General features: G+C 38.0%; 1 protein-coding gene and 1 pseudogene across 1 annotated transcript; one reads left to right on the top strand and one right to left on the bottom strand.

Moving 5' to 3' along the window:
- Positions 1-88: 88 nt before the first annotated feature.
- Positions 89-4,774, bottom strand: LOC130508246 (uncharacterized). The gene is made up of 2 exons (XM_057003620.1): positions 613-4,774; positions 89-402 (listed from the first exon to the last, which is right to left on the bottom strand). The coding sequence occupies exon 1, from the start codon at positions 4,096-4,098 to the stop codon at positions 1,549-1,551; it is 2,550 nt and encodes an 849-aa protein (XP_056859600.1). The 5' UTR covers positions 4,099-4,774; the 3' UTR covers positions 89-402; positions 613-1,548.
- LOC130508722 (protein WVD2-like 5) lies at positions 4,298-7,464 on the top strand (annotated as a pseudogene).
- Positions 7,465-12,281: the final 4,817 nt, after the last annotated feature.

The raw sequence follows: 12,281 nt of genomic DNA, 5'->3' as shown, positions 1-12,281 counted from the left end.
TTTTCGACTTTTAGTTAATCATTTTCTTGATTTTGGTTTGATGTTGCAAACTTGTTATTTTCGTATAATGTCACAAGACACACGCATAGAGAAGTAAACCACAAAACACATAAACATTAGATAGATAGTTTAAGTCATAAGACACACACATAGAGAAAGAAAGTAGCAACATAGATCAAAGTACCATCATACGACGTAGAACAACAACAACAACATCCCCAAGAACAACTTAGAACAACAACAACTTAGAGCAACAAGATGGGATCATGGACGGTGAAGTTGGTAAAGCTGAGACTTGAGGCGATCAATCTCCTCAGCCATCTCTTCGACACGGTGTACTAACTTTGTAACTTCGTCCTGAATCGCGAACACCCACGGCGTACGAAAGTGGAGACCATTATTCTGCACAAGTTTTATCACAAGTTATACAAGTTTCTCAGGTTTTCCAGTTTAACAAGTTTTACAAGTTTTACCAGTTTTCCAGTCCAGTTTTCCAGTTTTCCAGTTTTCCAGTTTTCCAGTTTTCCAGTTTTCCAGTTTTCCAGTTTTCCTAGTTTTCCTAGTTTTCCTAGTTATACAAGCTTTACCAGTTTTGCACGACATGAAAATTACCTCAAAGTTTTTGCAGGTGAAGTACCTCCTTCCAGGTTGCGTATCAAAATCATTGGGAAACTTGTTACAGGGAGATACCTCAGGAATGATACCTCCACCACACGGGCACTTGGTCGGGACGCCGTACTCCGCATCAGCCACGAAACCAAGCATGTCGTTGTGTCTCTTCAAGGCCTTCATGTGACTGTACTCCTCTTCGGGATGAGTCATGCTTCAGTTCTTACTGTCAGAGAGAAATGGGAGAAACCGAAAGAGATCGAGAGAGAGGAATGAGGGATGGAGTGGGGGAGTGGAGAGAGAGAGATGGATCGATGGGATCAATAAAGAGATGGAGTGGAGACAGAGAGATGGGACGTGACATAGAGAAAAATAATGAAAATAGTTAAAATAATTAAAATAATTATTTTCCCTCATATGTTTTGGCGCCAATGTAATTTCATTTCCCTCCCCGAAATTTGTTCTTAGTTTTACATAAGATACTAGTTTTACGAGATTTGCTCATAGTTGTACTTTCTGTGGTTTATAATTTATTCAGTGTTACCAATGCTTTCAGTTTGGTTTTCTTGTTTTACTTTCGATTTTAGTACTTGAACATGATATTTATCTTGTTTACTGCACAAATATTTGGGAAACAAACATTATCTGATAATCTCTTTTGTGACATGTTCTTCATTCACAAAGTGTGAGTGAAACTATAAGGCTTATTATGGAGATAGTAAGAGTTTTCATAATTTTTGAAAAACGTTTTGAAAAAAATATGTTTAATTGAATTATTAGTTAGACTAGAGTAATCATAATAGTAAATGTCATAATAATAATAATGTCACACTCGAAACACAATGCAGTTTTACAAAGAAGATAAAATAGTTTTCCAGAGTTTTCCAAAAACATACAAATAACCATTTCCAAATAACAGCCAATTGAAACCAATCGTGGTTAGGCCGTGTTCTGCTCTGAAGTGCTTGAACCATTTCCAAATAACAGCCAATTGAAACCAAAATTTTGCCTAGGCCGCTTTTTGTTTTGTGTCCTCCTACGGCGTTCTCCACCAGATGGAAGTCTATTAACTCTTTTCCTTCCCTTACGCTTGATAGGATCCGGAGGTATGATCTTCAGCTCCCTGATGTGATCCGGGACTTCCCATACAGACATGTCTGGCACAGCATAAATTGTCCTCCAATACGCCAATGACCACAGTTCCGTCCAATAGTATTTTGAGCACAACTCATGATATACTATGTTGATATCACGGCTCCTACCACCCCCACTATCCACCTGATTAGTGTAATAGATGTAAGCAGCCAGTCCGTGCAGACAAGGAATCTTTTCATAATCCCACACCTTGCAAGTACAAGTTTTGGCAATCAAGTTCGTCAAAAACATCTTCCCATTACTATCCTTTACCTCGTACTCTAGCTCATAACTATTAAGCTCCCGCACAGGTAGCGTTCGCGCAAGAACCCATAGATCGTGCAAGTAGTTCTCAACCAGAGGCACTAGCTTGGTACCCAATGATTGTGAAACAGCATCCTTCCGACGTTGATTAAACCAATCAGAGAATGTCCTAATGATACAATCCAGCATTGGTATCAAGGCCCACCTCCTTGCCTCTCTAAACACTTTGTTCATTGATTCCACGCTGTTGCTTGTGTCCAAGTTGTACCTGTCACGGGGGAAAAAAACCCTTGCCCATTTGTCTTTTTCAGTTTTCTCCTCCACATACGTGTAAGCTGAAGGGAACCTTAGCTTAAATTTTTCGTAAGCAGCATTGAAATCAGCCATTGTATACATCTTTCCCAGCTCCATGAATCTATGCCCGACTACATCTTTGTTGACGTTAGAAGCATGCCCTTTAACATTTTCCTTCAAATGCCATAAACAATGACCATGGTGAGCCTGAGGGTACACGTTTGCTATGGCAAATATCAGACTTGCATTTCTATCACTCATGAAAACCAGTTCAGAAGAGTCTGGTATAACGCTTCTAAGCATCTCAAAAAACCAGGTCCAACTAGCATGATTCTCTCCATCAAGTACAGCAAACGCAAGTGGATAGCAATGACGGTTAGGATCTTGAGCTTTGGCAAAAATTAGAACACCCCCATATCCGTTCTTCAGCCATGTTGCATCGACAACAATCACTTTTCTCATAACTGCAAACCCTTCAATGCAAGCTCCCAACGCTATGAAGAGGTACTTGAATTTACCTGAGTCATCCAATTTCACACTAGTTTTTGTTCCCGTGTTCATTTGCTCTAACATGTACAAATAGCTATACATCATCCTGTAGCTATCTTCCGGACTACCACGTGTATCACAAGAAGCCAAATTCTTTCCACGCAATGCTGTGGAGTAGGATATCATGACACCAAGTTTGGACTTAACCAGAGCCTTAATATCTTTTGGAGTTGGAGTTTGCACATCTCCTGGGAATTCCTCATTCAAAAAACTTGCCACTACTTCTGCTGACGCTCTTCTCTTGTCGTTGCTGTCACTTTGTTGTGTCCGCGAGCATGTATGCATCTTCGTGTAGCTTTTTATTGAGAAAATTTCCGTCCCACCAATCCCTGAAGCTCGTATTACCCATTTGCAGTCAGCTTGCGAACATGTTATCACCAATCGATTTCGATCAGACTTTTTAGTGACATAACGATAACATTCACTATATGCAGCTCTATCCACCATCTCCTGAATTGCCTTCTTACTTGGAAATTCGTCATGTTTATTGAGACTCAAACCATCGGCCCATTCCTCTATACAACTACTCCGTACTATTGCAGGTGGCTCTTCAACATACTTATCGGCGGTTGGATGTACGGTTTCATTCTCCGCAGCCGTATCAGTCTCCGCAGCCGTATCAGTCTCCGCAGCCGTTTCATTCTCCGCAGCCGTATCAGTCTCCGCAGCCGTATCAGTCTCCGCAGCCGTATCAGTCTCCGCAGCCGTTTCATTCTCTGCAGCCGTATCATTCTCCATACCAGTATCAGTCTCCGCAGCCGTATTAGTCTCCATACCAGTGTCAGTCTCCTTACCAGTACCAGTCTCCATAGCACGCACCTCGTTATTCTCTTGGTTCTCACCAACGTACAATGTAATTGCATTAGGTCCAACTTCATGTTCCAATAGCTGCAAATCGTTGTAGTTCATACCAACAGAACGTTTACCCGCTATCGAAAGTCTATCTTGTGGTCTCGGTCCCGACCTTTCACTACTCTCCACAACCAAAAGACATCTTTGGTTCTCTTTATCGACACTTCCGAGGTAAACATAAAGATCGTCATCATCAGCAATAGTTACAGCTTTCTGGCAACGTCTCACCATCGGAATGTAGCTCAATTTCAGTTTTTCCTTACTTTCATCCAACCCAAGCTTCTTATACATCTTTTCTTGTAACATTGACAACGTCACATCCTCCACTGATGCCTTCACAGATATACCATACATGCAGTCTTCATATGTAAAATGTACGAATACGTTATTGGTCATTGTATCCTGCCAAAAATATCGCACAAGATCAACACAGTTATACCAGTTGTTCGAGTTTTCCTAGTTATTCCACTTTTCCCAGTTTTCCAACAATAATCCAAAACACTAAGGTTTCGAATCGCATCTATCAACGTTTAATTCAACCACATTAATGCATTTTATACCAAATCGCTATACTAATTGACCCATCAACTAAACAATGCCGTTGTGCATTGCTCCTAGCTCGATTCCAAATACATGCATTTCTCAAGAGAAGTTGGGGGTCCTGAGTTTACCTGCAATACCCAACTCTATTTGCGCCGATGGAATGCTAGACCTCCGGAAACACTTTGAAAATGGAGGAGGAGGAGAGAAACTGCGGCGACAGAGCCGGATGGAGCCCCGATGGGGGAGCTGCGGGGAGGTAGAGGAGACGGGAGACCCACCACGGAGCTTCGGTTTTTTTTTAATTTAGCTTTTCTCAATTAATTTTTTTTTTTATAAAACCATTAACCAAACTTCCCAAACCAACGATTTCCAATCACAAACCCAACCCAATCACATTACAATTTTCGGTTTTCATTCAACAAACCAAGGTCAGTTTAGTCTTTCCACAATTCATTAAAGAGGTATGGGTATAGATGATTTTAGTGGGTATAGGAGATTGAGTGATGAGGAAGATGGGCAAAGGAGATGATGTCCCCTATTTACCTTCAATGGATGCTTGATTTGCTCTGGTAACTGCGTTTGGTGAGTAACACGTGCTCTTCTAGTTTTTTTTTGTTTGTTTGTCTTCTTGTTTTTCTTTGTTTGGTTTGCTGTGGAAAATGGCGGAACTTCTGATGAGTCTGAGGAAGTTATCTACTTGTTCGTTTTCGATGGCTTAGGTTTAGAGTGTCGGTAGATCCAAAGTTGAAGCTGTTTTACTTCAGTACCCATGACTAGTGAGCTTTACCACAAGATTTAGCCTTTTCTGATTTTAGATTTATTTTTTCTCTGATCTGTTTACTTAGATCGATTCAGGAACTAAGCAGTGAGTAGGGGTTTTCTGGGTTTTGGTGGAAAGTTTTAAACTTTACTTGCAAGGCCTGATTTTTGGGGGAATGTATGTGTTGTCTGCGGATCCATCAATTCATAAACCCTAGAAAAGCACTTTGATTTGATTTTGTGGAAACAGCTTTGTTCGCTGTTGATTGGTTTTACATTACAATGCTCTTTCTTAAACATTATAAACTTATCTGCTCAGGAACTTGATTACCTTTTTTCTTTTTTTGTCTCTTCACTTACATTAGTGTTAGTTCCATATTTGTAGTTTACTATGGATCCTGAAAGTATCATGGCTGCTGCTGATGGGACGGACTCTGCTCTTGCAAATGGTGGTTTAGTAGCAGTGGAAAGATGTTGGTATTGAAGGAAATGGTGTTGATTCTGGGAGACCTTGGATACTGCTTCAGATAGTCAGAATGAGAATTCCGGAGACAGTTTCAATTTGGATGCAGTTAAGCAGTCCAAAGAGGCAGCAGCTGAGGTTTTGTAACTCCTGGGTGGTTTGTCTACTCGTCCTTTAGAATAAACAGCTATGACTAACATTTGTGTGTTTTGTCTCTTTTACTATTTAGGGCACACAAATTGAAAATGTAGAAGATCCAAAGCATGTTAAAGGCGAAAAAGCTCAACGGAAGCTAAAGCATGAGAAACTCCCAGGTGGTAAGAATGTTCCATCAGTACATGTCAAAAAGACCAAAGGTGCAGTTGCTAAAGTGGCAGCACCAAATGGTTCTGTTGCTCCTAATGCACACACAAAAGTCTCTAAAGAAAACATCATCCAATGGTAGAGCTGCTCAAGTAACGGAGGTAATCATCCCTCAGAGTTCGCTTCTATGTTTTATTTGCATATTTCTTGTATGATCTGTTTTCTTTTCTTATTTCTGGTATCTTCGTTTTCATATCAGCATGGAAAGCAAGACTCTGCACCAGCAGAAAGCGCCACCGGGTACAGACATTGGTTTATAAGTCTTGTCATTAGTATCATTTAGTCTCTTAGCAATCCTTGAAACCTGGAGATTTGTTTTCTCTCTTTGATACAGGGACAAGGTGAAACCAAAGCCTCAAAAGAAACAAGCCAATGAGACATCTGAAGATGATACTCAGTCTTCAAGTATTACTTTCACCTTTTTTTATATATACCATCTCTTCTTTCTTGTAGCAAGCTGAGGCCTTTCTGCATTTTTGAGTCTCAGTTTTAACAATTTTAATGTTGATTTTGACTTTCTGGTTTCACAGTAGCCCCAAGGCAGACGATGGCAAACCTCGTAAAGTTGGTGCACTTCCAAATTATGGATTCAGTTTCAAATGTGACCAACGGGCTGAGAAGAGAAGAGAGGTTTGTGTTGCTTGAACTTCTGATTCAATATACCTGTCCTCTCTCGAGAAACATGTTTTGAAAAAATAGCGATGTTTCTGCTTTCTCATGGTGCAGTTCTATGTTAAGCTTGAGGAAAAGACTCATGCGAAAGAAGAGGAAATTAACAACATGCAAGCCAAGTCCAAGGTTAGTCTTCTAAGCCCTTCTTCTTTTGTCATAGTATTCTGGACCTATTCTTGTTAAAAGCAAAACTCCTGGTTCGCTCGCTCACAGGAAACAGAAGAAGCTGAGCTTAGGAAGCTGAGGAAGAGCTTGAACTTCAAAGCCACACCCATGCCTAGCTTTTCTCAGCCGCCTAAAACAGAGTTAAAGAAGGTATTTCTGCTCTCTACTCAACCAGGATGGTACTTTTATAATGAAGTAGTAAATTCTCTTTGTTATTTACTTCCCAAGTAGATACCCACCAACAAGACCCAAATCTCCAAAACTAGGACGAAAGAAGACTGATTCTGAAGAAACTCAAACCCCTCGCGTCGCTAGGCTGAGCCTAGATGAGAAAGCCTCTAGGGATAACCCAGCTTCTAAGGAACTGTGGCAACAGTTGATCTCAAGAGCAGCCGTTGCGCAAGTCACTTCCAAGATTGCCATCTCAGAAACAGCTCTCCCTGATGGAAAAACCGCCACAACCTCATCAAAGGGGAAACTTGAAATAAGAAAGAAGCTTGAAAAAAGAAGCAGAAACCCAAAAGCAGTCTTCAAGTCCCATAGAAGAGGAGGTAGCACAAGTGACTGCATCACCCGATGCTGATGAAGAAGACTCGCATGAGACTGTATGTCCAAGGATGGATGAAGACAGAGCAGAGTCCATTGAGGTGTCTGAAGCGGTTGCAGTTGAGCATAAAGAGCTCTGCGTTAATTAAGGAGGACAAGAGGAACTTGAAAGCATGTAATAGTTATATATATATTCTTCGACCAAAACTTGTTTGAGAAGAAATGGGTAAAAGAGTGAAAAGAGTCATGTGTCCGGTTCTAAAGCTTGCTGCTTTTAAAATATTTCTTTGTTTGAGGTTAAATGTTTTAAATCTTTTATGTTGTACTAGGGTTAGCCCGCCCTGCGGGCGGGTTGGTAACTGAAATATATCAAAACATTTATTAAATATTTCAAAATATTTAGTCTAATTTAAGTTGTATGTATTCTTTAAATTATAATACCTAATTAAAATTATAATTGTTCGTCACTTAAATTTTTAATATTACAATTATGCATTTGTATATATAATATATTTGTTATCTCATATTTTCGTGTTTCACGCGTGATGTTTGCTAATTTTATCACATTTTAAATATTTATTATAAGATTTTTATATTATAATTTAACACATAGATCTATGATCTGACAAAAAAATAGTTATTTCAATTCATATTGATGCCGTTTGTTTAAAGGGGAGAGTTTTTATTGGATAAGTGTTGAGGACCCTCATACTTAACTACATACTTCTTGATCATTTGGATTTGTATTGTGCTCGTTATATACTGTTAATAAATTTGTGATAAATGCAACATAGTTATGCTTGTGATTATTCTCGAGATGATGTTTCTTTCTACGATTTTTTTTCATTATTATTTGAATTATTTTTAATTTTTTTTGTTTCATTTGTATTTAAATATATCTTAAATATACAACAATGAACCGATAACACAAATATATATGGTAGGTGAATGAAAATTTTCCTTTTTATTCATGATGAACAAACTAAAATTATTTGTACTCACATTTTTGAATTATCAGAACTGAAAATTATATTCAAGAAAGCAAGCTACATGAATAAAAAGTTAATTAAATTTTTGATATGATTAAACAATATTTTATCTTGTTCATTCAAGTTTGTATGGGAAAAAAAATTATTTACAACTTATTTTTAATAGCTTTAGAATAATTGAATTATCGTTTCCAAAATATAATCAGTTATTTTTGGTTTAGTGATAAAAATAAATTTATCGATCTAACTATATTAGACATCTTAATTAACATTTTTCTTTCTTCGGGCCGCCATGCAATCTTCTTGAGAAATCCTTGGATGAGAATTATTAAAATCTTGTGAAACTCAAGGGGGATAATTAATAATACAGTGACTTTCTCTAATTTATATCAAATTTGGGATGAAGTTTAACTTGGAATGATAAAAAGTCGACTGATATGGATTCTATGCAATGTGTTCTCACCATAAATAAATCGATCATGATATACTTCTACTTACTATAGCCGGCACATTTCGAAATTTACTTCCATACGCTGATATTTTTGAGTTCATGTTGCAGGTTACAGAGGAGCTTCTTGTCCATGAAGCAATGACGATTAGTCGATTACGGACTTGGAATGGCAAGATATACGCTTTTATCTCAAATGAATTAAGTTCTCGAATTCTTCCTGTCAGTTCAGTCGCAAATGATATTGGTCTTGCCCACAGACATGTTCGGTCATTGACACGGGGCTTTTAAATGCTTTAAAGCTTTCTCAATTTGTGTTTGTGTATTTTTATCAGCGAAGTGTATAGAGATGTCGAATTGTCAAAACCTGTAGGATGGTGTTGTGTTCCAAATAAAAACTAATAAAAAAATCAGATACAATACTGCAAAACAACAAACAGAGACAGATATTTATGAAAGTGAACATGGATAAGCATCTGAAAACTGGTTTCAGACCAACGAAGATGTGAATATGTATCCAAATTAGTATTAGAAATAAAGATTAAATATATACTAAAGATGCTCTAAAGCTATACGAAGAGAGAAAGAGAAGACAAATGAACCAAAGCTCTCCGAAAACCTGTTTTAATAAGAAGACAAAACAACACATGGTTTATTAGGCTCTAAATCTTCTCTTTAGAGATCATTCTCCAGAATCCGTGTGTCTGAAAATTAAAAAACAGAAACACAAAAAAAATTGAGCATGTCGGGTTTTCAATACATCTTCAGAATCTATGGCAATTCCTTAGATTGAACAAATCCATCGTCGAGGGAAATTGCAAGTCTGAGAATCTAGGTATGTTCTTGGCAAGAGAATAGTATCCTGATGGAAGTGTTTGCTATGAGCAAGCTGTTGTGTAAGAGACTGCGTTAATGACTCTTCCGGTTGAATCACCTATACATACATATATCCATATGCAACACATTATCGATACAGAACATATATACCAAGATTGTCTTATTGCAGTTTCAAAAGCATACCAGCGCCGAGGCCAATAGCCTGGCCAGCCCAAAGTCAGAGACTTTTGCCTCCCATGTGGCTGCGTCTATGAGCATGTTCGTTGCTTTCAGATTGTAGTGAGTGATGTTACTCCCGTGCAGATAAGCAAGACCTCTCGCTATCCCCAGAATGATGCTGAATCATTCACGCCAAGTCAGGCAAACGCACTCGTCCCTGTCTGTATAAGCTTCCCCAGACACATCATAACACTCCCACGAAAACAACTACGCACTCAGGATTGACGCTTGAAGACCACAATATTACTCTCTGAAACATGAAAGAGAGTGCTAAGAGAAATTAAAGAATAGGTATTTGAAATAGCTATATGGCACGATAGCTTTCCGACTCCAGAACGGAATTGAAATCTGATCACAGATCAGAAACAAAACTTCGAACCATAAAGGTCGAAACTTTATTAAAATCAAGCTAAAACCAAAGTTAAGAGATGAAAGAAGTGAAGAACTGCTTCAGTTTTAGTTTGAAACCACAACAAACCACTAAAAATTACTCTTCTTCTCTCCCACAAAAGATTAGATTGAAAACCAATGAAGAGAAACAAAAAGAAGAGGTAAACTATAAACAAAAGATCCGATTCATTATATTATTATGAACATGAGCCGGAAAAGAAAATCAAGTTTTTCTCTCTCTTTGAAAGATATAAAGATTTGAGAACAGAGAGAGAAACAGAGAGAAAACTCTCTCTCTAGAAATTACAAACTCATAGTCTATACAAACTCATAGAGAAGGAGCTGCAGCGGTCGCGTCCAGTAGTACCCTTTGATCTCAACGACATCCATGTGCCTCACAGCTTGTCGAGTTTTCTTATCTCGCTCTCGAACTCCTCCTGCGACTTTATCAGACCCGAAAAGGTCAGTTTCTTGAATGCCATCCTGGAGACTCGTCTTGTAGACCACTCCGAACCCACCACGACCTAGCTCGCAGAAACGCTTATTTATATCTCCAAATCGTGAAGAATCCGAAGAGATCGAAGGTTGTGATGTGATGAGAAGTAGTGGGGTCGAAGATTAAATGTTAAGTTTATGGCTTCAGCATAAATCTTGGCGAATCCGTTACTCAGTTCAGTTTTAGTGTACGACGAAGAAGATGAAATGATTAACAGAATGTCGGCTTTGAAGACAAAGAAGCGTGGTCATGGCTCTGGGCCAATCATCCCGAAAGCCCAAATGCAAAACATTATACAAAGCTACCAAAATTATCCGTAAATTATGCTTTAATTGTCAAAGCCCAAATATCAAAACAGATTTTTAAGTGAAACGCGGATGGGGTTGCCGTTTGGACACGTGTCGGGTCATGAGAAACTCATTTAGTGACGTGGCTCTCTAAAAAGAGAGACACCTTTTCTTTATATATATAGATTTTGATGTCTTTTTCTTTTATTTTTGATACTTTTGATTCCTAAGAAAAGTGAATATTCAGGAGATTTCGTGCGGTCGTCTGTTTTATTTCTTATCTTTTTGTTATATGTGCCACTTCTTTTGTTTCATAACTGGATTATGTCTTTGATATTTGTTCATATAAACAAAAAAGGTCTTCATTTCCTGTTTGCATAAAAATTATTTGCAAATTGCAACTAACAAGTTTTAGTTTATTTTCATGTATGCATTGACACAAAAAAAAAACAAGCGTCGAGCATGACGTCTCTGGCCACCATTGATCAATAATTGATTTTTATTTTTTGACAACCAATAATTGATTCTATCCAGAGCCCATGGACCAATCCCAATTCACACCTTTTTATCTTCTTTGGGATATCACAATAATGCATCTTTGGAGTTTTGATACTAGGTTCGTCTCTTCCAACACATAAGCATCAATCTACCTCAATATGCAAAAGATATTTTTATGACTAAACCGGACTTGAAATTGTTTATTAAATTACACCGTTTAAGATCAGCACCAAGGGTCAGGACATAACTGACACAGATGAGTTATTATAGGTAGAGAAACCATTTCTCATATTTACTTCCTTCTTCCTCCTCTTCCTCTTCTCCTTCTTCTTCAGTATCCATAGAAATCGAGCATATGAGGCAAGAACATGACTGCCATAAAAACATTTTAATCAAATATATTATATCTATATTTATCATGATGTTATCATCTACTGCCACACCACATAAACATTGAAGATACAGAGAAAAAAAAGATCGTGAATGAGATGTCTGTCATTTTCAATACCGTGACAACTTCAAAGGTTGGATACAGGGCGAGTCACATTTGATCCACAAAATCATTTCCGTGAAATGTTGATTTTATCAACAAACCAAAACAATCAATAAAGCTGGCCCTAATAAATACTCAAAATGGCCCAATATAAATCAGCAATCTACCCAAAAATAGGTCTAAAAACCTTCTGAACTCTGCATCTTGGAGAGACTTTAAAGGAGATCCCAAATCCAAAGTTTAGAGACTTTACTTGCATATATCATTTAGGATTCTAAACAGATACTGAACTGTAAAACAATAATAGTTTATGGTTTTATAACTGACCAGTCATCAGGAGAAGATTGAACAGCTTGATCAAAGTAAGACTGAGCACGAACACCATCTCCGTGATTCTTCCATATCAAACCT

Source organism: Raphanus sativus, chromosome 2 (genome assembly GCF_000801105.2).
Source record: "Raphanus sativus cultivar WK10039 chromosome 2, ASM80110v3, whole genome shotgun sequence".
Classification (NCBI taxonomy): Eukaryota; Viridiplantae; Streptophyta; class Magnoliopsida; order Brassicales; family Brassicaceae; genus Raphanus; species Raphanus sativus.
The sequence above is the reverse complement of the archived record's forward strand: the minus strand, read 5'-3'. Positions and strand labels throughout refer to the sequence as shown.